General features: G+C 40.5%; 1 protein-coding gene across 1 annotated transcript; it reads left to right on the top strand.

Annotated features, from left to right (window-relative positions):
* Window positions 1–843: 843 nt before the first annotated feature.
* LRRC30 (leucine rich repeat containing 30) lies at window positions 844–1722 on the top strand. Its single transcript, XM_075211350.1, has one exon. The coding sequence runs from the start codon at window positions 844–846 to the stop codon at window positions 1720–1722; it is 879 nt and encodes a 292-aa protein (XP_075067451.1).
* Window positions 1723–26559: the final 24837 nt, after the last annotated feature.

Raw genomic sequence — 26559 nt, 5'->3', positions numbered from 1 at the left:
TTTTTCTTTACTTACCTGCAAATGTATTTTTCTAAATGTTGGTGGACATTCTAAAAAACTTGAAAAAAAATGCCTTCAATGTTACACATACGGCTCAGTAAGAGTAACTGGGTCAGTGACTTTGACATTTGCATAAATATAGGTATTTCTTTGAAACCTGTAATGGTTTAACCATTGGAATGTACTGTAATTTGACATGTCTGACCTTTGGTTTTGCATTACTTTGAACATGCCAAGGGTTTATAGAATCTGCTTCATCTTTAAGCGTCTGAATTTCCAGTCAGTAGTCACTATATTAATAAACAATATTACTGTTGGTCATAGCGTATAAACTTTGAGACTTTTCAGTTCTCATCCATTGACTATTTGTATCTTGCCAATATTATCTCTACATACAGTAGTTTAAGCTTATTTATTTCTACCTGTAAGCTTGTCAAAAGTCATATATAATATATTAGGAAACCTGATCTGTTTATGTTATGTTGGGCCTACTGGTGATTAGAGGTAAATGAAGACATGATGAGACATTCCAGTAAAGCTATAGAGAGTGACAGTGGCAGCTGATTGGTGTGTCGCTGTATGTTCAGCAGTTTCATGGACAACAGTTTCAGCATTTTCACAGTTTGAAAAACAACTTCAGCTCACTCAGTTTGGGAAGCAACATGAACTGAAGCCAAAAGTCTTTCTTAATCTCTATATTTTGGATAAATACCTATACATGCCGAAACTCCTTCTCACCCAAGTTAACTACGTTTCAAGTTCAATGGTTCAACTTGAATGTGATTATCAAAGAAGACTTGAACTAAGAGCTCATGTTTCTAAAATCATTTCTTTGGATAAGCCATGGGAGCCAGATTTTCAACTCAATCCTCCAAAAATAAGACAAAAGGGCAAAAATCAGTAGAAAAACAAACAATGCTTAATTCATTGTCAGACTCTCATCCACCAGTGAAAAAAGAAGTTGTGAACTTCAACTTTGTTTTAAAGGATGCTGCTGAGATCCCCAGCTTTGTTTGGCAAATGACATCACTTGAAAAGCTCAATCTCTCTCACAACAAACTGACTAGGCTTCCTCCGACAGTGGCCAAACTGGAACAAATGGTGGTGTTGAACTTGTGTGGAAATTGCATTGTTCATCTTCCCAGAGAGATTGGCCTGTTGTGGAATCTCAAAGTTCTTTTTGTCAACATGAACTACTTGTGTGAAGTGCCAGAAGAACTGAGCTTATGCAGGAAGTTGGAGGTCCTCAGCTTGTCACACAATTGTATATCTGGACTTCCTTCAACATACAGTGACTTATCTAAACTAAGGAAGCTAAATTTAAGCAACAATCAGCTAGTGAACATTCCTGCCTGTGTCTTTCATATTAAAACACTGGATTTTCTGCACCTGGGATCAAATAAAATAGAAAGTATTGCAGATGGCATTAAATATTTGGAATGTTTAAAAATATTGATTATTGACAATAACTCCATCAATTCTTTACCTCACTCTATCTGTTTATTGACCTCTTTGGAGCTGTTAAATGTGGATTACAATAATATACAAACACTTCCCACTGATCTTTTTTTGCTAAAGAGATTGACAAGAATTGCATGGAATCCAGTAGACAAAGGTCTTCATGTTGTAAACAATCCCTTAGTCAAATCCTTGTCAGAGTTTGTGGAAGGGGGACTTGATATGCTATTTAGTTACCTTAAAGACATAAACAAGTTAAATTGACTTATGATAATAATAATAATTATAATAATAATAATAATAATAATAATAAAAATAATAAAAATCAACAACACAATATATATATATGTGTGTGTGTGTGTGTGTGTGTGGGTCAACTATTTAATAATAAAAATCATCATCATTTGTTTATTTATATAGCGTCACTTATTCCGCAGCACTGTACAGAGAATGCACTCACATCAGTCCCTGCCCCAATAGAGTTTACATTCTAAAGTCCTTATCACACCCACAGACAGACAGACTAGGCTCAATTTAATAGCAGCCGACTAACCTATTGGTATGTTTTTGGATTGTGGCAGGAAACCGGAGCACTCGGAGGAAACCAAAGTGCATTTTAATCATTGTAGATTTTCCAAAAAACGAGTTCTTTATTTAGAAATGTGGTTACCAAATCTGTAGCATTTGCGAAACAAATGTAAAATATAATAAACTATATATACTTAGATATGTTTCAAATACTTATTTTGAATGTATACTTACTTTATTAATATAATTCTTTTTAATATATGTCATTTCCTCTGGTAATTTTGAGAGTGGTCTTATTGTAACTACATTTTTTAATAAACCCAGTCTTACATATATTGTATTATAGCTTACAAATATTTTCAGGTGGATAGTTACAATGTGTGGAAGGTTAAAAGTTTGAGAAAGCATTTTCTGTTTTCAAGCAGTGTATATAGCATGATGTGTGAAATGAAAATTTAACTTGTCAATCTGTTATGGGGCCATCTGCTGGAGAAATATGGTAAATCTTTTATTTTTCAGTAATCAGCATGGTTTAATAAATAGACAGAGGCCCAAATTTATGCAAATGTGCTGGGCTTACTAGAGCTCCAAAAAGTTTATGTAGTACAGATATTCTTAACATGCAGAGGCTGCTAATGAGAATTAATATATCTGCACTGACCATTAGAGAGAAACAATCAAAAAAGCACTGATTAAGATGTATAGTAATACCCATTAAATTTGATCTAGGTAATATAAGCTATTTTATCTAAGTGATAAAAATAATTAACTTTATATATATTATTTTTATATCTATTTATATTAGATATTAGAAAAGTGGGACATTATTACTACATTACAGAAAACCCTTGTGAAATATTACAAACTGTGTGAAAAAAAGAAATTCCTGTGTTGTGAAATGCATATTAAAATCATTAATGCCCCCTCTTCCAGTAGTTATATGCATAAAAATTAATCCATGTCAACAAAAACCACAGTAGATTAAGATTTTATTCTCAATAGAAAAACATTTTCTTATATATACCTTTCGGGATATATAAGTGGGGAGAAAAAGTAATATTGTTTCTGATTCAGATTTTTTTTTCATTTGTAACCAGTCCCTTAGATACTGTGTATAACATTTGTGGCAGAATTCTCTATTAGTTGTAGCAAATGATTTTATGCAATTATCAGTTATAGTTTCCAATACCATTCATATGGTGTAAAACATGTTTCTGAAATATCTATAATTTATTTACCCAGCTTATTACACTGTGCCCTTTATAACTACAAGTGTTCTCTTGTCAAATACTTTATTATAAATTCGTCACTGAGCTATATTTGCTCATAACACTTATATTGGTACACTCGTGTACTAGTGCCAAAATAAGTAGAAATAGAAATATTATGCTCCAATAGCCACTATTATATTTTCTAAAAATATATAAAATTATATTATAGTTATCAGTGTTCTAATAGAATACTATAGTTCTAACTTTTAATCATACTTGCCAACATCTTTGATCTCCCACAGGGGGATCCTAGAGGGGATATCAGGCTGTTGTGTCTGGGGATAGAGGTGGAGTGAATCCTGTTATTAAACCATGCCCCCCCTTCTCAGCGCCACAATGCAGCAGAGGGCGGGGCCAGGATGATGCGATGCACTAGGGAAGTGGGCAAATGCAGAAGGTTGCATTGCTCTCCCGGAAGTGAGACTCATAGAAATTCGGGAGTCTTCCGGACATTCTGGGAGAGTAAGCAACTGTGCGTTTAATTGATGTTAGTGTCTTGATATTAATGCTGATTTAGTTACAATTAGAGTGGTAAGCCAAATGTTAACTTGTAGGAGTTGTAAGTTTAATTATTTTCTTCACTAACTGTATATTGGTTTACATTGAATGCATTTGATATTATTCATGGTGATAATAATGTTCTTTACACTGCAGTCTGGGATTGGGTTGCTTGAAAATGACATCAATAAAGTCATTCCAGCCAATGTACGTTATTCAGAATACTTAGGGGTATATTTACTAACCTGCAGGTTTAAAAAAGTGGGGATGTAGCCTATAGCAACCAATCGGATTCTAGCTTTCATTTATTTAGTACTTTCTACAAAATGACAGCTAGAATATGATTGGTTGCTATAGGCAACATCCCCACTTTTTCAAACCCGCAGTTTAGTAAATCTAGCCCTTAATCTTAGAGCAGTTACAAGACATTTTACGCTGTTTATTAGTATTGTTCGCAGAGTGACAAAAGAATTGCGACTACAATACTTTAAACGATGATGTCACACTATTTTTTGCATTTAAGCAAAAGGGAATTGAATGAATATTCCAAGATATTTAAAGCGCACCTATCATGAAGGCAGCCATTTTGAGGATGCAATTCAACATAACTTATCAATTCAGTGGAAACTTATGACATCAACAGGGCTTGCGGTTGCTTCATTGATCTAGACAATAAAATGTTTGCCTCCAGTGTAGTGTACTTGCCACAGGTGTACTTTAAATGGTATATATAACTATATCTATGTATCCATCTATCTATATATATATATATATATATATATATATATATATATATATATATATATATCTATATATAAATATATATATATATATATATATATATATATATATATATATATATATATATATATATATATAGGTAACAAGTGTTTTCTCAGTGGACACTACTGTGACACATTAAAAGACAGCTCCTAGAAATGTTTAGTTTATATCTGCAATCATTTTGAAATATATTTTTACAGCTTTTAGAACACATAAGCTTTAATTTTTTCGAAGTTTTATGATACCAATTTTCTTTTATTGTGACCTTTAAGGAATATACTTACACTTAGATAAAAAAAACGGAAACAGCTTGAGAATCCATATTTTCTATTGCCAGCTGCTAAGGTTAAATTTAATTGAGAGTATGACATTGTACGTGGAGAAAAAACATGGAACATATCGAACTGCAGAAGTGCCAACCTTTTTTTCTCTGTCATATTATTTGTCAAAGGAAACCAATAATATTGGCAGTAATCAAGCACTCTGGAAATGATATATGCAGTATGCTGTATATAATATACTTACTTCAAAAAATCTTAAAATGCAACAAAACCCCAACACTTAATTCACATTTTAAAACTACTTATAAAAGGCATCTATTAACATGCTGTACCATGAACATGACAGTTTCCAGCTCTGCCCTTGAATTTCCCAATTAATTTACTACTGAAGTCACAGGGGCTGAAATAATTAATACATTAATGGGAATGGTATACTTAATTCAGACTAGGTAACCGCAACTGTAAATGGGAAGTGGATACTGTAAGTGTAAATGGGAACTTCGGTAGCAGTCTATTTTGTTCCGGGTGGAAGCAGTGATATGTTGAACACTCTGCAGATATGTGAAGTCTATTTTGTACTGACTACCATACGTTCTACAATCTCTATATTGCTAACTAGGGCGTTTTCATTATGTTTTCTCTTGAAGTTGGCACCACTTTGTTATACAGTATCAGAGCCGGATTTAGACCTCATGGGGCCCTAGGCAAGATACTGGTTTGGGCCCCCCTCCCTGAAAAAATCCATAGCACTATAGTTTTTTAGCATAACATATACCCCTATTCAGGGGCTGGTTGGCAGACTTTATCCCGGGGGGGGCAAGCATATAGAACTAGCCCATAAGTAGTGGCTCATTTTTAAAGGGTGGTCTCACTGCCGGCCCTGGGAGGGCCCTGTGGGGACTGCTGGGCCGTAGGCAATTGCCTAGGTTGCATAGTGGTAAATCCGGCCCTGTACAGTATACACTGATCAGCCATAACATTAAAAAACCTGACTAGTGGAATGATTATCCTGTTACAATGTCACCTGTCAAGGGGTGGGATACATTAGGCAATAAGTATTCATCAGTTTATGAGGTTGATGTGTTGGAAGCAGGAAAAATAGACAAGTGTCAGAATCTGAACAACTTTGACAAGGACCAAATTTTGATGGCCAGGTCAGATCATCTTCAAAATGGCAGATCTTATGGGATGTTCTTGGTATGCAATGGTTAGCACCTACCACAAGGTGTCCAAGGAAGGACAACCAGTGAACTGGGGAAAGGTTCATGGGCACCCAAGGCTCACTGATGCAAGTGGGGAGCGAAAGCTGGCCCATTTGGTCCAATCCCACAGAAGAACTACTGTAGCACAGATTTCTGAAAAACTTTATGCTGGCAAAGATAGAAAGGTGTCAGATCACACAGTGCATCACAGCTTGCTGCGTATGGGGCTGTATAGAAACAGACTGATCAGAGTACCCATGCTGACCCCTGTCCACCGCCGAAAGCACCTACAATGAGCACGTGAGCAGCAGAACTGAACCATGGAACAATGGAAGAAGGTTGTATGGTCTGATAATTCAGCTTATTATATTACATCATGTTGGCAGCCGGGTGTGTGTCATTTAGGGGGTGTGTCACTTGGGGAAGAGATGGCACTTGGATGCACTATGGGAAGAAGGAAAGCTGGCATAATGCTTTGAGCAATTGTCTGCTCGGAAACCTGGGTTCCTGGCATTCATGTGGATGTTACTTTGACATGTACCACCTACCTAAACATTGTTGCAGACCAAGTACACCTCTTCATGGTAACGGTATTCCCTGATAGCACTGGCCTTTTTCACCAAGATAATACGTTGTGCCACACTGCAAAAGTGTTCAGGAATGGCTTGAGGAACATGACAAAGAGTACAAGGTGTTGACTTGGCCTTTAAGTTCCCCAGATCTCAATCCAATCGAGCATCTGTAGAATATTGTGGAAAAACAAGTTCGAGCCATGGAGGTCCCACCTCACAACTTACTGGACTTAAAGGATCTGCTGCTAATGTCTTAATGCCAGATACCATAGGACACCTTCAGAGGTCTTGTGTAGTCCATGCCTCAACAATGAGTTGTTTTGGCTGCAGAGGGGGACCTACACAATATTAGGCAGGTGGTTTTAATGTTGTTGCTGATCAGTGTGTATACTGATGGTATGGTTACAGATATACTATACATTGTCTATTTTAAATGTAAAGATAAGTAAATAAAGTGTCACAGATTGTCTTAGATATCACTGGTTCAGAGTGTGGATGAGAATGCGATGAACTGTGCTGGGCATTTAACATTGGTTTACCTGAGGTATGGAGTTTGGTGCAGGTCTCATCATCACCAGAGTTCCCCACAATGCTGTGAACTTAGCGGTGAGACACCCAAGTTGCATTGACTAAAGAACAAGTAGCAGTTCTGAATCTGGAACCTACTTATGAAAACAGTTGTGAACCCAACGTGCTGAGAGGAAGAGATCATTAGTGGACACAGCTCAGGAAGCTGGTATGTCAGAGTAATCCTCTCTTATAGATGACCTATAGACATTCTCTACACAGGCCTCAATGGATAAAGCAGATAGCAGAATGTACAGTGGAGCATGCATCGATTGTAAAAAACAACTCTGCATTCCCATAGTCTTGTGAAAACCTTTGGAATGAATACATGGTTGATGTAGTCCAATAAAAAGAGGGAAATGGTTAAGAGAAGTTACTCTGATTCTAATGTTTTTAGTGGAGACAAGAAGTGCAGGTTGTTGATGTTTTACACGTATGGTTCATGACAAATAGAAGCGTGCAGAAGAGCATCATGAGTTTCTTTCTTGATAATTTGGAAATCAGAAATTTTATTTTCAAGGAAAAGGACCCCAGAGAAAGTAGAGACTGAAAGTATAAGTTTAGGATGGATACCTGATGACGAAAAAAATTAGATTGTGTCAATAGATTCATGAGCTTGATTATTGTGCGCAAGGAAGTAAAAGTGTCCATTTAGCTTGGTGTGGGGAGACATAAGCCGTTAGGTAAAAATTGATGACCTGACTGTCCTTCTCCATCTCTTTATTAGACTATTACAAATATTGGAGGAAGCGGCACTACAGGCCTATGAATATGTGGCCAACCAACCTCAGTTACAAGCTTTACGAGGCAGAGAACAGCATCAGTTGTACCTGTTCCAATGGGGAAGGGAAGTATGCATCATCTGACTTTTTGGCTGATGCACAGGAAGAGGTAGGGGTAGAACAGCTTTAGTTCAAATCTGAGCTGTTGAGGGAACAGACTGAACAGTTAGAGAACATCCAACCTGGGAATAATTCACTAGCTGCATGGGATGGACTCATTTGGTTAGTGTGGAGGCTATGAAATCAGGCAGCCAGCATACTGAGTAGCCCCTGAAGTAGTTAAAATGTTAAAGCAAGCTATTGATAAGATATTGCAAAGGGTATTTGTGCAATCTAAAAGTCCCTCGGCTGTTGGTGTAGTGGCAGCCCAAAGAAGACTCTGATGGTTAAACAAGGTGACCATCACTGATATATACCCCATGACCACTGTCACGTTCTGGTTACTAGCTGGTATTTGCACAGCAGTGCGAGGAGGCGCGGAGTCTAACACACCCCCGGTGTTCACCAGGCACCCCTGCAAGGGAGTTTGGGCTTCGCTGCAAGAGGTGTGCAGGTCGCGGTTCTCCAAGATGGCCACAGCGTAGGAACAGAGAGGATGAAGCGTAGTCAATCAAACCAAGTCAGAACCAACGAGCTGCGAGGTACAAAAGGAGAAAAAAGGAGAATCCAAAGGATAGTCAGGGACAGGCCAATATCAGGAAACCGGAGCTGGAGCGAGCGAGGTACAAGGGAAATCCAATAGGAAGGTCAGAGGAAAGTCAGGTCAGAATAATATCAGAAACAGTGCAGGCAAACGCTGAAGCAGGAGTGGCGTATTCGTGATAATGAAAGGGAACAGTGGCAAAGTAAGCCCAGCCGGTTCCCAGCAACAACAGACAGGGTGGCATAGGCGGGCCATCCTGTCACAGATTTCTGGTGGTGAGCGGTGGGATAACCGCAGGCGGCTTTTCGTGAACCAGTCAGGGGAGCCGAGTTATTCAGAGAGGAATAACTGCAGCCAGAAGAACGCACAGGATGTCTGATTACACCAACATGTCCAGAGCGGATCTCAAGATTTTATGCAGTGCCAAGGGTATTAACATCAGCCATTCGCCAAACAGCGCGGAGATGAGGGAGGCGCTGAGGGAACGGCACCAACATCATGGTACCCCAGACGGCCAGACAGCAGAGCATCTTGATCAACATCCTGCAGAAACCTCTACCCAGCAGACTTCACCCACACAACCAGCCCCTCTATCCTATGATGAGCGCAGGGCTGCCGGGCTAAATATCCAGCTGGCGACCTTAGGGGACAACGCATCTGCAGCTCAGCGGGCACAGGTCATCGCAGCATTGCGCCAAGAGGGAAGGGTACCAGCCATGCAGCCCAGGGGCGGGGCGCCCCCTAGAGGATCAGGACTGTTATCGTTACCTTTCCCTAAATTTGAGGACTGTTTTGGGAATATTGAGGAGCACCTGCAGATATTTGAAAGGACTTGCAGGCTACACGCTGTACCCAGAGAGGAATGGGTTAAGCATTTGGTGCCCACACTGCAAGGATGTGCACTGGAGGCCTACCGTGGGTTGGCCACAGAGGACTATAGGGACTATGATGTAGTGAAAGGGGCACTCCTTAAACGGTACACTATTACCCCAGAGACCTATCATCTGAAGTTCCGGGACTTTACAAAGGACTTCCACGCCACTCATGAGGAGTTTGCCAGGAAGTGGGTGCGCGGGGCAGGTGTCCAGACCGTGGATGAGGTAATAGACTTGATGTGCAAAGAGCAGTTTCACCGACAGTGCGCACCAGAGGTGAAAGGATGGGTGCTGGACCAGAAGCCAGGCACCCTGGAAGCAGCCGTACAGCTAGCGGATCAGTCTGTGGCAGTGAGGTCACACTGGTAGAAGCGCTAGGCTAACAGCCAACCCCAAAGGACTATAAAGAGGGTGACACCCCTCTACTACTCACCCCCAAAAGCAAGTACCTAAACCTTCGGGTACTCCTCGCCAGCCACTACCCCGCCCTATCCCTGGGAGTTATCACAGACCATCGGAGCCCAGGCTGGAGAGACAGTGCTACAGCTGCGGGAAAATCGGTCATTTAAGGATGGACTGTCCCACAGCCCCAGCACCCCAGACTCGTGCCCCTAATCCGAGTACTGGGGCCCGGCTAATTTGCTTAACTGGTGAAGGTGAGCCACTAGAGACTGTTTTCACCCCTGCCAGCCCAATGGAGTGTGGCATGTCTGAAGAGCACTCAGCGGAGAGAGTCACCTGTGTGTTTAATAGACCCCTTAAAAACATGTGGAGAAACCTGCAGCTGGTCCAAGTGGGACCCCTGCATGGTGAAGGACTGAGAGACTCAGGGGCCTCAATTACTGTTGTGAGTCCCCATCTTATTGATCCTGCTGCAGTATTGTAGAATCGCACTGTCAAAGTTACTGTGGCAGATGGACTTGAAAAAGAAGTGCCTGGAGCAAGGGTGTTTCTGGACTGGGGAGATGGCCAGGAGTTGCGAGATGTTGCTGTTTTGGATGGCCTCCTAACTGATGTGATTTTGGGCAACGATGTTGGGGGTGGAATTGTGGCCGTCTTTCTGAACTCTCTTACCCGGAGCCAAGCTGCTATGCTACAGTCTTCAGGATCTACACCTGCACAGCACAGCCCAGATAAAAAGACAAAAGCTGCTAGACAACAGTCATCACCTGCAACCAGAGGAAAAGACCACATCTGCTATTTCTTCAGGAAACAGCCAGCCCTTTGCCTCTGAAAAGACTACATCCCCTAGCAACGCAGAGGATGTTGTCTCTTGCCAACCTGATCTTGTGGGGGTGCCCGGTGATGATCCTGTACTTAGCAGTATATCAGCTCCAGCAGTGAGTACAGATGACCACAGTGACACCCCTTTGATTGACTCCACTTTGACTGACCCTAGTCACCCCAGCATAGACCCCCTGCAGCATATCCTGACTTAGATGATAGTGAGGGCCGCAGGGAAGAGTCCAGGGCAGCGCAGCTCTCTGATCCCTCTCTTGAAGGCATGATGCGCCAGGCTGGCGGCAGCACCCTCCAGCGAAGGAGGTAGGGAGTGTGACCTGGCGTAAAGGGTTCTTGTACCGTGTAGCTAGGAAGGTAGATGGGGATAGACCAGTCTGGGAACAAGTTCAACTGGTGGTACCACAGGGCTTTTGTGCGCAATTAATGGCAGTTGCTTATGAAATCCCTATGGAGGGAGACCAGGGCAGAGACCGAACACTGAAGCGCCTGACACAGAACTTTTTCTGGCCTGGAATGTTTATGACGTCCTGGCCTACTGTGAGTCTACACCAATAATTGGGGAACCTTTTCAGCAAGTGGCTGTGGATATAGTAGGTCCCCTGCCTGTGCCCATGTCTGACACCTACCCTTTGCCCTGTACTAATACTTCTGTAGATGAGTTAGGCAGATTTCAGGGTTACCTAGAGGACATTTCCAATTTCAGCAAGATTTGGGAAGATAATCTAGAGCAATAGGGCTGGTGTTATGGAAGATGGGGTGGGAATGTTTGACTGTTAGGGCAGAGAAGTGCCAGATGGGGATGTCAGAGGTACAGTACCTGGATGATCGTGTGGGGGGAGGAAGGGTTAGCTCAGAACCAGCTAAGGTAGAGACAATCTGGGCCTGGCCAGGCCCTATGTTTGACACTTTACATGGGATGTAAGCAAAGTGACCAATGAATGTTTTAAGGTTTATATTCATAGCTAATGTCTGTGCCCGAACATCCTGGACCCAACTAGGCCTTTGGCTTTTCCGCTGCAAGGACTAACAGGAAACAGCCTAAATTTAGGCAGCAAGAGATTGAAATCCGGCAGCTCTTCACCCCAGCTAAATCATGGGCTTGGGATGAGATAGCAATGCAGGTCAATGCCGTGGCTCCAATTTGTTGCACAGTGACTGAGGTGAAAAAAGGGTAGTGTATTCATTGGGGTCCACTAATTCATACATTGTTATCTGCAACCCTAGCACAAGTCAGGTTATTGTTAAAAATAATTTAAAGATTTATATAAGAGGGAAATGTTTTTTGTTTTTGGGAACGCTCATTGTTCATATTTGTATTTTCTTTACTTGTGGAAAATTGTTCTTAAAAAATGTGCACGGCCCTTTTTATTGTTTGCAAAAAAGCCCAAGGTTAAATACATTTTTTACAATATGTTCAACAAATCAAAGCAAATACTAACATTTTTTTCCTACTTTGAATCATTATTATCTTTTCTCATTTTCACATAGCTGATAAGACTTTAAGCATCGGCTAACAGACAAGTTGAGGGACCAACGCAAGCATGCGCAGACTACAGGCGGTGGTCTCCCGCTCAAATTGACCACAGTCCCATGGAACATCTGTTGAATCATTCTCTTCCCTCTGTCTTGATGCTAGGATTAGGTAACAAATGTGAGCATAAGGGAGTGGTGGCAGATTAAAATACATTACTCGTATGAAGTGATCCTCTATTTATTATCATTTATTTATATAACAACACTCATGCTGATCATATTTAGGTGTCGTTTACTTGTAGCACTGATGTACAGTGCATGATTGTCCATGAGGCCAATTGCCTTTGGCAAAACACACCTCAAAAAGATGAATAAAAATTAGGTATCAAACAGGAAGCATGATATATACAGAAAAAAGTCTATCGTAATAAATGTGAAAAAAATATTGTCATTGATACATGAATGGCACATTAAATGGAAATGTAGCAAATTATAAAATCATTTAAATTATTTCGATGCTTTTAATAACGACACTGAGTATAAAGACATATATATTCCGATTGCCATAAAAGCGACCGGCTTGAAATGCTGACTTACATAAGGGGAGCACGCAGGATTGTCAGGGGGGGGGTTTCCACCCCTGACCCGAAAAAAAAAAAATATGCGAGAGAGCTGCTGCTGTATACAATACAGCACCGCTGCGGACGCTTCTTTGACAGCGCCGCGGCTGCTGTATAGGACAGTGCCACTATGGTGGGCACTTAGTTAATGGAGCGGGAAACCCCCCCTGCGTGAGCCACTGTACATTAATAGAGACACAAAACATATCCGAAAACACTACCTTGCAGACTGCTATAAATTCCGAACTCCCTTTTACACTTCCGTTTTACAACACAAAATAGAGAGACATTCAGCTTTGTGAATTTAAAGGGGAAGCTTAAGCCTAACCCTTAAAAAAAAAACTGTCAAGTTGTGGGGTCCCGCCTTTGCTGCTTTAAATTCACAAAGCTGAATATCTCTCTATTTTGTGTTGTAAAATGGAAATGCCGGCATGCAGGGAGTTCGGAATTGATAGCAGTCTGCAAAGTGGTGTTTTTGGATATGTTCTGTATCTGTATTAATGTAAGTCAGCATTTCAAGCAGGTTGCTTTTATGCCAATCGGATTATATATGTCTTTATACTCAGTGTCATCGCAGTAACGTACCCCACCCCCTAATACTGCCCCAGGACTTCTTTTGTGACATTTCCCAAATGTTTTTCTAAAGGAAAACATCACATCTTATAATTGTCCGGAATAGAGTACACCATGGTAGCAAGCACACTAATATCCAAAGGTCAAACAGCATCTCTTGCCATCAGCAATGTGCTCCCTTTCCCAGGGTAGCTTAATGTGTCAGATGAGTTTAATTTGTTCCAGAATGAAAGGTGGGTGGAATACCTTGATGATAATATTGAACATTGTGAAGACCTGGTGCTTTCTTGGGAGACGTCAAAGACAGTTATGTGCAGCCATGTAATCAATTATGTAACTAAAAATAAGAAAGAGTAAAAATACGTTAGATTATGCGAAACGTAAGTATTACAGTTGGGAAAGCAAAACAGGGCGACTTCTGTAGTAGCAATTAAAAATCCAATAACAGACCTCTTGTACACAAAATCAAATTATATTTTGGCGAATTTTCAATCCTACTATAATAGTCTATACCAGGCTGATCCACTGTATGCAATATTGCAAGAACAAGTACTGAGAGAAACCAAATTACCTAAACAAACACAAGCTCAGAGAAACATACTTGAAGGTATCACATGAACAGAAATGATTTCTTAGGTTTACATGTTTGCAAGGCACCTGGTCCAGATGGGTTTTCTGGAGACTACTATGAGCTAAAATATTGTACCCTTCCTGTTAGAGTTGTTCCAAAAAATACAAAGACATATATTATCCTTCCTTTAACAAAGTACAAACCATTTTAATACCCAAAACCTTAATAACAGCCTATAATTCTCATTAATACATATTTTAAAATCACAGCTAAATTTAATGCCACAAGACTCCAATCAATCCTTCTGAATCTACTTACTGACCATCAGTTGGGCTTCATGGGAAGTCGTCACTTGGTGAACTGAAACCGCAAAGCTATCACAGCACTGGTGGTATCATCTCAACAACCTCATACATATAATATGCTGCTGTGAGGAATTTATCTGCTCCATGCTCCTGAATACAGCACTCTCTTGTTTACTTCCTGCTTGGTGCTGCAATCATGTGACTCTGGGCGGGGAGTTTGAAACTCCCTGAACTATAAAAGATGCACTCTGAAACACTGTCCCTGTCAGAGCAACACTAACCCCATCTTCTGGCTCCCACTGGGCTTTCTGGTTCCCGGCTCCTAGTGAATTTCTCCTGGCTTGTCTGACTACGTTTTCTGGATTAACCCTTGTGCTGCTTTCTTCAGTGTGTATCCGAAGTGGCTTGTTTTCTGATAAGCTTTCTGGATTGTCCTTGGCACCATGTACTTCAATGTGTATCCGATCCTGCTTGTTCACTGACCTCGTTTTCTGGCTTGCCCTCGGCTCTGTGTACCTCAGAGTGTATCCAACCCGTTTGGTATATTGACCATGACCTCTGTACCTGCCTGTGTTTATCCAGCTGTATCCGTCCACCTACTCTTTATCACATAGGGTGGCTACCCTGAGGGATGCGACCTCCATATTTCCGGCAGAAAAATCCATCCTGCTTTGTGGCGGTCCTTGGTGAAGACCACGGGGTTTTCGTTAAACTCTGCGCCTCAGGAAGGCCTGCGAAAATCCTGTTTGATAGTTGCCCTCAGTGGCTGTAACAGTTGCTTAGCCTTTATGCAAATAAAGGGTTCAGCACAGTACCGTGGTCCCATTTATTATTCTGGAACCCAGAGCTTTTGAGTCTGACTTTTTATGATTAATCCAATAGTTTTGCAAAAATCCCGCTGTACCTCTCTTGCTGAATGTGATCAAAGGAGAAAAGGTACAAATGAGCAACGGCACGCAACATGGATACCCCCTTTCACCACTCCTGTTCAACCTCACATTATATATTTTACTGTATTTTGTCCTATATTTAAAGGAATCCAAATAGGAAATGAAATATAAACATTTCGGAATTTGCAGATGACGTCCTTTTGTGCATCACTAACCCAGGCAACTCACTGGCAGCATTGATAAAGAAATCAAAGAATTTGGGAAGGTTTCAGGCTTTTCAATCAATATGGTCAAATCAACGACCATGTATTTGAATGCAAAAATCACAAAGCTGAATTGGAGCAGGGGTATTCCTCTGGGTGGGTTATGTGATAGCGAAGGTGAAAATTCCAACACTAGTTACACCGATAGGGTAATCACGACTGACCTCATTTCTGACTGTCATAAAATTAGACATGTTTAAATACTGACATAGAATAATTGTGGCAAACACACATAGTGACGGTGACCTTTACATCATTTCAATTCATGTTAAGGGGGCAATGCATACACCCGGCTGCTGTATAATGTACAAGCCTTCTGAAAAAACATTATACAGCGGGTGGGTGTTTAACTCTCTTACAGTATTTAATGTGGAAAATAAAGAGATAAGGAACTTGCCTGTTGAAACTACAACAACGCAAACCAAATTAAGACATAACATTTCAAAATATTTTATAGTATAACCAAACAGCCATATTAAGATATCTCAGAGATTGCCTGCATGATCAAGATACATATGTAAACACCTCCCATTGAAAAGAAAACTTCCTTGCAAACGTAATCTTACAACTATTTGATAATCTCTTACTCTGTAACACACGTAAACTCTGGCATATGGTTTTAATGCACACAAATTTACCACTACTTCACAATCCAGACTTTCAGGATAGGCTTTTTGATGAAGTATGTATCCTTTACTCTTGAATGAGCAATTTTTTGAAAACTCCCACAAGGTCAAGGAATCATGAGAGGGAGGAAGAAATTGATAGGTACAGCGCTCACTAACTAGGTGATTATATATATGAGTATATAATTAAGTGTTCTTTTCATGTTTTAAAACTTGTTTGAAGTTATTAGTTCGTGACTCACCTCAGCGGTGGTAGTCATTTCATCGGCACTTACAATGCCGACACACACTTCAGCACTACTAAAAGTGATTCTACGTTAATTAGAAAGGGTATATATGTTAGAAACAGCAGCTAATTGTTGTTTTTTCGTTTTGCTGCTGCAGTGTTAATGTCTGACTGGGTGTGATCACATGAACTCCACTCACCTGCAGCTCAATCTGACATGCCCTGATTGGCTATCACTGCTTTAAATACATGTCAGGTTCACTGAACCTTTGCCGGTTATAGCATTCACACGTTGGCTTTTCCTTGCTCCTGTTCCTGAGAATATTCTGCTCCTGTCTGATACTCGGTTTTGACTTGTGCCTGTGACCTGAATACTCCTGATTGCTGCCTCGATTGACCTTATTGCTTGTGACGTTTATTGCTGCCTGGACCGACCCTTTGCCTGGAATTTGTCTCTGCCTACTGTAGTGATATCTTTTCTCAGCTACAGGATTGTGGTGCCACTATCTGCTCTATTGGACCTTCCTGTGTCAGTATTATGGGTCATAGTTACTGTGAAGATACCTATTTTTCTGGCCCAATTCTACCTACTTCACTCTGGCTGGCCACCCACGGGTGCCTTCCTAGTCCAGGGATGACTACCAAGTACTTTCTTAGGTTCTTATTACTCACTCAGGTAAATGCATTTAAAAAAGTACATTTATTGTAACAAAACAATCACTACAATATTATGTACACAGTAAATAAATGGCAGGCAGGTTCACCACATCATCTGTCCCTTTCCCTTACCCCACTAGCTTAAGGAGTTACAGTCATCTGGCTGTCCAGACTTGACGACCCATTAATCTGCCAATGTATTTCACTGGTAGGGTCACCAGCCACCCTGCAGCTTCCAGACATCAATTCCTAGAATGAACATCCCCTCCCATCCTGGAGTGGCTCCTTATATCTAGGGTCAAATTTCCACAGTCTTTTCCCCTCCCTGGGCAAACCCCTGGCTCTCTCTCTCGCTCTTTAAACATTGGTGGGTCCTGGTATAGGGGGTTGGAGAGGGGAGTGAAGATGAGCTGTACTTTCACAGAAACTCCCCTACCAGATTGTAGATCAAATGTCTGGAGTAGTCTTGCGAGAACAATGGATAATAATTAGCCTTCTCCCTCACCAGTATCTTGCAACCTGATACCCATAACCCACCCGGACTTTAAGGACAATAAATAACAACGTCCATGCGATATCAACAAGATACAATGGACAGTATACATATTTACAATGTCCACTTATCCACATGTAATTAGACACTGCAGTTGTACACAGTTGAGCTGGGGAACAAAAGCAAGGGCTATAAAAAGTACATGCTATAATCCACATATTGTGATAAAAGAGGGACAGGCTGGTTAAGGTGTTATCACACTCGTTTTGTCACAGTTGCCAGGATAAACCTTTAGAACTAATGATTAGAATTTTTCACCTTTAGCAGCCGCCTTTTCCATAGAGCATATGTGTTTGCAATTACTCAGATGCCCCCAGGTCTTATGCTCTAGCATAGTAGAAGTTTATCCTTGGCAGCCGTATCGAGACTGTAAATAGGAGGCAGTAGACTGGATGATAGCGGGTAGACATAAACCGGGGTCAGCGGTCCATAGCAGGCAGCGAGGTCAGAAACAGGCAAGGGACAGGACTGACAGCAAGCACGAGTATCCGAGAAACAGCCCAAAGGTCAGGGCAACAACGAACAACCAGAGTCAGGAAAGCCAAGGTCAGTAACTGTGGGACAAACAGAAATAAGGAGCCAACTAGCAGCAGGTCAGCAAACAGAACTGGAAGCTGTAACCGGCATGGAGGCCAAGCCCTCCCTGCCTTAAATACATGAAGGGGCCCTCACAGGGCAGGAGGCACAGATGGAAAAATTAGCCTCAGAAGGCTGATATTAATTAATTGGCCCCCTTTGCGCAAATGCCCAGCTGCCCTCCATGCTTGGACGCGGCGTACTAGCAACAGAGTGTCCCAGCCGTTGCCTCGGCGATGGCCGGGACAGAAAGGAAGTGACGTCCTGGTCGTAATGAAGATGCTGGGACATGGAACCACAAGAAAACAGCGAGTCGCTGTGCCCTGGGGCACTGCCGCGACTCGTAACAGTCAGCTGTGTTTTACCATCCAGATTTACAGCTCGATCTTGCCTCTGCACATTCCCTTGCATTGTGTGTTGCTCTCCAGCGCCATCCTGACACAGGCCACAACTGGCATTACATGCATCATCTACTCAACAATGCTAAGTTGTATAACTGGTGGAGATTGGTTCTACACCTTTCTGCAACCCAGTATATCTGTTTATTCTGATCCAGGTGCATTCTGTATCCCCATTGCCATAAAGATCTCAGCTCAGCATTCCACTGTGGTGCCCATCCACCTAAATTAAGTTACCACTACTGGAGATTAAGTCCTGGGGACAACCAAGTACTGGTAAAAATATCTGGTTCCATTGGAACTGGAGTTGCTAAAGGCGAAGCTTTCGTCTACAGCAGGTTCTGATAGCTTAAATGGTAGAGTGATTCATGACAATATATAAAAATTACAATGAAATTGGGGTCATTCCTCTGATGACGTTGCCATGAGTGGCAACAAAACGCCTCCAAAGGACCCTGTTTGGAGCTGGATATGGCTTCAGATTTCTCCATCCATATCTATACCCCCTAAAATAAAGATGCATTGAGAGCGCTGAATTCAATCCAGATAGAAGAAAACCTAATCACAGGTTGGAGTTGCTAAAGGTGAAGCTTTCGTCTACAGCAGGTTCTGATAGCTTAAATGGTAGAGTGATTCATGACAATATATAAAAATTACAATGAAATTGGGGTCATTCCTCTGATGACGTTGCCATGAGTGGCAACAAAACGCCTCCAAAGGACCCTGTTTGGAGCTGGATATGGCTTCAGATTTCTCCATCCATATCTATACCCCCTAAAATAAAGATGCATTGAGAGCGCTGAATTCAATCCAGATAGAAGAAAACCTAATCACAGGTTGAGTAAGTGACTCACTTCAATGAAGTATCCGTTTATTTATGCTCTCTGTGAGAAAAAGAATCACTTTGATCCATATACACATGAGATTGGATTATCACTTAAACTATTTCTGTGCTGATTTTTTTTGCTGTTGAAGCAGATCTATGTGACCTTGGTGATTAATTAGCACTATCCTAATTGTGTGGAACAGTGTGTTGTTTGTTCGATTGGACATTTGCATCCTAATTATTACATCAGCGGTTACAAGGGGAGAGAGATAGAGACATTTCTATTAGAGGCTTGGTTTTTGGAAAACCGAGCCCATCCAAACTTAGCCGATCTGAGTACCGAGCCGAGACGGCGGCTCTGTACTTTCGCGCGCCTTCAGAACTGAAAACAAGGCATAACGTCATCGTCACGTCGACGGATCACGCGAGTTTTGGATTCTATATGTACCACCCTCCACGGAGGTCCTGCGCCATTTCACAGAGAGACACAGAAGGGGTTGGCAGTCTCCAGTGTAGTTGGCCAGCATCATAGCTTAAACAGAAAGAGGTGGGGTGGCAGTGTTCTTCAAAGGCTCCAGTGAACATTCTACAGTATTATAGTTCACACAGAAACAGGAGAGGTGGCAGTTTTCAGTGCTGAAAGACAAATTATAGGGCTGCCAGTGTTCTTCAAAGGCTCCAGTGACATTCTACAGAGATAAAGCTCACACAGAAATAGGAGAGATAGTGCTGCTGTAACTGTCTTTGTCATTTTTAAGTTAAATATAGTGCGATGAGGGGTTGTACTGGTTAGAGACAACATTAGAAAAAGAAAAACAAGAACCAAAATTATTTGACACCAGGGCAAGTTACATTAATACCTTAACCAGGATCACGGAATTCAACTGTTTGTCTTGTAGGGCCTCCTGTGCAGTCCTTCTCCTCGCTCCTTTTATAAAATTTTGAATAAATTATATTGTTTAAAATAAGGCTAGTAGCTCTACATCCATACTGCACATACATAGTTTCTGTAACAGTTTATTTGCTCAATAAAGCTCATATTGTAATTTATGAAGCCAGGGAGTGACTATAAGGCCAAATGAGCTTGACTTTGGATTTTGAACCTGTGTCTCCGCTACCCTTTTCATTATCATTGCATTACAGAGTTCTTTTGCAACCAATGCATATAATTTGTGATAAATATGTCTTTTTTGCTATTTCTAAACTACATTTGATTGAATTGCTACCATGTTTTCAAAACTTTTTTCCTAATTTTTTTAAATTAATATTTCAGATCAAGTATCATTATCTGTTACTTTTGTCCACTTTTAAACAACCCCTCCATTATCAAACATGTCCCTCACATATTGCAAATAGGGGGATTCCTGGAAAGCTTTCATTACTTAAATCCAAAGCTGGTTTACACTGAATGGTGCTCTATTTATGCTCTATGGTTGAAATTTCCAGGGCCATAAGCCGAGACATGATCAACTTCAGGTAATGTGTATTTCCCTGTCTGTGTGTGTGTGTGTGTGGGGAGGGGGGGGGGGGGTGGGGGCTCCCCTTTTTTCTACACATACACAGATGTGTCGCTCTCTTCAGCTAGTTTTGCCCCAGAGAAATCTCTCCCCTAGTCCCCACCTCTTCTAGGTCCTGTACATACAGCTTAGGCAACCATTTTATGAGGTGAACCAATGATCGTGAGTGCAGCCTATCGTGCCACTAAGAAAAATCTATATCACTTTGTGCCTCACTTCTCAGGGATGTCACTGGTTTATAGTAAATTCATAGGCTGAATATTGGTTCAGCTCACAAAACCATACTCCCAAATCTCCTGTTTTTTCACGGTACAATCCTGTTTTTCACAGCAAAAAGGGACAGAACCTACTAAATGTCCGCTTGGAGGTGTGGCGTGGTGAATGGGAGGTGTTATCTGAATTGATCAGGGTGCAATGGTAGAATTGTGGCATGCCTAAAATGTGCCTATTCAATTTTTAATATTTGAAGACATGAAAGAATAGCTGCTTCCATTGTGTGCCACTTGAAGGTATAATCTAAATAAATTGGTGTGTTTTATAAAAAAAAAAAGCTGGAAAAAGTTCCAGCTTTTAACATTACAAACAGAATCTAATTTTATTAAAGCATACATGTCAGAAATTGTAATATGTTACAGAGAATACAATAGATTGCTCCCAAATCATGTCATTAATATTTTCTAAAGCCTGAGAAACCTGACCTCATAGAAAGACAGTTAAATATGTAATTGTATGTGTTAAGAAGACGCAGGAGATCTTTAAATTTGTACACATGTGGAAGAAATGAATGGACTTTAAACAAATATAAGCCATAAACTAATACATATTCATAGTTTCTCATGCATACTTGTCAATCTTATTCTCTTAATAATTTATAATAGACTACAGAACAAGCTCTGACTCTGGCAAAGGTGTTGGAGAACACAGGGGAATCAGTATAATGGTTCCCCTATGAATATCTAGTAGTTATATTATTTCTGCCAGCATAGTTCCCTGTTTAGTGAATGGAGCCTGTAATCCACTCACTTGTTTGCTAGTCATTCCATTAGGACATCCAACTTTTATTCACTCAAAGGAAAGAAAAAGCCTTTATATTCAAAGAAAGCTCTAAATTATATTCCTTCCTTCTTTAAAACACCAGGCTTGAATATAATAGCAAGAGATATTTTCCAGTGTGATTAACTTATCATTCAGCTTGTATATGCCCTGTGAAAATGAGAGAGACCATGCAAATTGATAAAGAGCCATTTATTACTAAGTTTGGCTTTAAAGGGATATTATACTAAAAAATAATTATACATAATGTTCTATTTGCTCTACTTTGATATTGCCAAAAATCTGAGGAGCAGTAAATTGTGGATAATTAAGTTTCTACATATTTTCTTGATACAATTGACTTAAATTGTGCTTTCTTTTTTGATGCTAGCTCTAACTATGGAAAAAAAAGTGATATTTGTTTCTTACAGCTTGTAATAGACATTATTTGTAATCTCAATATGCAGGTTTGAAAGTAATGCAAAAGTCAGGAGATAATTTCTGAAAATAAAGAGCAAGGATTCAATTTAGGCAGTATTTTCCATGCTTCAAGGCTTCTTCAGCCATTTAGGTCATGTTGACCAAATATTGAATAAGCTTGTCTGTGATGATACAGGATGTTATGGCTTAAGCCTTCTAGGTGACCCTGGTATCTAGGGGATCTTAGATTATATAGGCAATAAGAAATGGAAGATACAACAGTAACTTTATTACAGAAAGGCAAAAACACAACTGTAAAAACAAATAAAATATGTTTACAACAGCACCCAAATGTTACCAGATCCCACAAGAGTCTCCCCAGCATCCCAGAATTAATAATATAGCATCTGCTATAAAGTTCAATAGAACTTACCTAGCCAGATCAAATTACACAGCTCCCAGGCCAAGCTGTAGCCCCTATACTTGTGTATGCATTTTACTCCTCCCAGCTGTAAATTTGCTTCCCCAGACAAGGAGTAGATATGCTTCTGCCGACCAACTGTAAATATGCTGCTCCCAGCCAAGCTGTATAAACATTATTTCTGGCTGAGCTGGGAATCCGGTTTCTCATCTCTTATGGTCCTGGCTGTTTGTCCACAAGATCTCCACAAGAGTGGTGGGAGTCTGAATACCAGTCACCCTGCTCCTGCAGGAACACCAGGGAGCAGGCTCCATGAGCTACCCCTGATGGAGGAGTGTTTTCTCCGAGGCAGGTTGTCTGCTATGAGAAGCGAACTGTAGCAGATTACAGTATAGGTACACACAGGGTCGCAGGATATCATCCAAAATTCACACAAGGAAAGTTACACCCTGCAAGGTCATCCTAAGGTTTGTGTTCCTGTAATTTGGCTGGGAGTTGACCAGGGGTTGGAAATGGATGGCCTGGATGTTCAGCTCCACATTCACCCCTGCTGAGATGGTGCCCAGGAATCTAGTAAAGTCCATAGGGAAGTAGTAATTGCTCAAACTGGCTAATGCAGCACCTAATCCCAGTTGATGAAGAGTAACTCCCTCTTTTAACCCTTCCATGATTTTTCATGATTTCCATGAGCCCACGTGACTACATTTAAGAACTTTAGGTTGTAGTCCATCACTTCATGTTTTTGATGGTGACTTGCTGGGTCCATATAGTCCAAAGCATGAAATTAACAAAAGTCTATATATATGAAAAATTATACAATAAGGACAATCCATGTCCAGATATAGTCTTTTGGTCCATGGTGACAGATGGGGGGTGATAACTGTAGTCCCTCTTATGCTGATAACTGTGGCAAAGTGTGAAACGGAACTGAACCTTTCAGCTAACACAATCCAGAACAATGAACATATTTTATAAGGGCATTGCATACTACAAAGCATAGTAATTTTGAAATATGTAAACCATGACCAAAAATGTGCCACCAGAGTGATGAAAGTGGAGGCAAGACATTATTAATTAGTTAAGAAATATCTAACCAAATCTACCTGCCTACAAATATTGCTTATGTAGGTTTAACTGAGTTAAAACTGTGTTGCCTGAACTGTTGTGAAGTTGAGTATAAATTCATTGCGGCCATCAAACTTTAATACCACTTGACGCTGCAACCAGTTAATCACTAAGGCTCTTTCACACCTCTCCACTTATTTGCAACTTTCAAATGTCAAAAGTGCAATAAAAAATAGGTAAAAGAAAGTGAAGGGGGCATAACTACCATTGCATTCTAAAATTGTAATATGGTATGTCCTATTTCCCATGCATTCAAATGTGCTACCAATACAGAGAATTGTAATGGTAAAAGCAGAATGATTAACTTTTTAATCATGCCGATCTTCTAAAGAGGAAACGACTAAAATATACAGAACTTTAAAGAACTAAGTGAATATAAATATTAGCCATTTCTAATGTGTAAATGGACCAGACTAACCTCAGCTGCAGTGCAGTTTAATAATGCGCAGAGTAACACTGGGAGCAAACAAGTTTTGAAAATATAAAATAATATTTAGACTAAGCTACACTGAAAGAGAAGTATTGACATGCATCATAAGCAATTAATACGAGAGAAAAGCACCAGGCCTTTGCATAAACTAAAGCCTATAAATTACTTTAAAGTAGAAAAATTGAGCCAAGTGAGACAGTATGAAATATGCTACTAGCAGGGCCATATAAATTACAGTTGTAAATTATTGAAGATCTTAAACAAGATATACTGATAATATGTCTGGGAATATAAAATGCTCACATTGGTTAATTTAAAGTTGCACTGATTAGGCTGTAGAAGCACTCAATGTGCCAAGAGGTTATAGTATAAATCTTCTGGTTTTCATGCGAGAAGGAATCAGAGATTTCCAAACTAATGATAACAGCATCTATGTCTTTCCAGCTGGGGAGAAGATTTACTGTCTCTTCCAGGCAGTCAGCATGTTGAGTCACTCTGCCGCCTCATCAAAGATACCTCTAAATTAAGAGATGAGATATTTAGCAATTCTTGGAACCGTTATTAGAACTTGTCTAATCTATCACTGGATCCAGGTGTAATTCTCCACATTAATTGTGCACGCTTCAGATAAAATGTGCTCATGAGGATGTTAGGTACATCGTTTTGCAGTTTCCAGGATGAAATTTGTGTGGGTGTAAAATTGTTTCTACAATAATTATGAAATGGTTTAAACAGAACAGTGACATTGAGACGCACAAGAAAAAATCTGTTGTAGGTTGTGAAAATGCTTAATGTGTTAAAGTTTGCACTCTCTTGAAGTACTATATGTTTGAATTTAAGCTGGGACAGATGATACATACTTTGTTATATTATATACTTATATGTTGCAGATTTGTGTGTCTTTTAACAAGTGGTGAAGAGCCAAAATGCCAGCGTATACACGGCAATGGCTCTTTCACCCTCTATGAGGACAGCAGCATTAGGTAATTTATTATGCTCCGACAAGCAAAGTATTTCTCAGCAATGTAATAACATCGCAGGATGGCATTACTAGTCTAGTTCAATGGGATAAAGCTGAAGCCTCTCCAGCTTGCTGGATATCTCCCATGAGAGAGCGCTATGTATTAGGCTGCTAGTGAACAGAAAAAAGGCTTTGTTGAAGAGGAGTGTCAATGTTGGAGCTCCCAGATCAGAACCGGGATAGTAAATTGCAGTGTGCTTCCCTATGTACTGCTGCAATTTGCAGTGGTATATATTGCGGTGGTAGACACTTCACCAACTAGAGAAACGACAACACCAATTTGCCCTACATGACAACAGTGATGTAGTGCTTAACAGCAGTGTGTTCCTCTCAACTGCTTGGAAAACAGACTTCAAACAAATACGGCGCATCAAGAGGCCGTCCGGCCAAAATGCTGTCACTATAGAGAGCGACACTATCATTGTTAGAATAGCAATGTAGTAGATAGTGTCATCATTTTGGACGGACGGTCTCTTGATGATGTGCCACATTTATTTGAAATCTGTTTTCTAAACAGTCGGGCGGAACACACTGTCGGTAAGCACTACATCGCTGTTGTCAGGTAGGGCAAATTGGTGCCAGGGTTTATGTAGTCAGTATTTAGTACCCAACCCATATATTGATGGTTACCGCATTGGGTCATAAATAGACTCCTTGGTCACAAAAACTTAACTTAAGCATAACTAAATATATGTTTTATTATTTTATTAAAATGGTGTGCATGAAAGGCACAAAAAGTTGCCCCCCCATTCTCATTGATGTTCTTCTGCTGTTTCCTATGGGGCTCCCAAATGTCAGGGGTACACACCCAGCATGCTTATCACCAATTGACACTGGTTATAGACTGTGCTCAGGGATACTCCTGCTGTCTGCGCAAGAAATTCCCATCATCCTGTCCTATACAGGATCTTACTGCATAGTTAACCACAGTACCTAATCTCCAGGGACAGTACCAATTATTGAAAACTTTTTCTGGAAATGTTGGACGTGATGTTTACATGCAGCAGCAGTGTGTCCAAGGAAAACATTTTAACAAGTGCGTAACAGAGCATACCTGACCAATGTCATAAGAACATTGTTAAGGGAATCTATGGCAATCCATATTATTGGCTAAATAGCTCATTTGGAATAATATTGGCATAAGTCAATACAATATTGTAATTAGCCAGAAATGGGTACACAATTGTTAGCAAAATAAAAGCTCCGCCAAGACCCTCATTTACCTTTTTATTTAATTATTGTAGCTCAGTATGTCAAAGCTTTGGCTCTCTAAGGAACCTTTTTCAAGACTTGATAAAGATTCCGGCGAGAACTGTAACTTTGACATCTAATGC

The sequence above is a fragment of the Mixophyes fleayi genome, chromosome 5 (genome assembly GCF_038048845.1).
Source record: "Mixophyes fleayi isolate aMixFle1 chromosome 5, aMixFle1.hap1, whole genome shotgun sequence".
NCBI lineage: Eukaryota > Metazoa > Chordata > Amphibia > Anura > Limnodynastidae > Mixophyes > Mixophyes fleayi.
The sequence above is the reverse complement of the archived record's forward strand: the minus strand, read 5'-3'. Positions and strand labels throughout refer to the sequence as shown.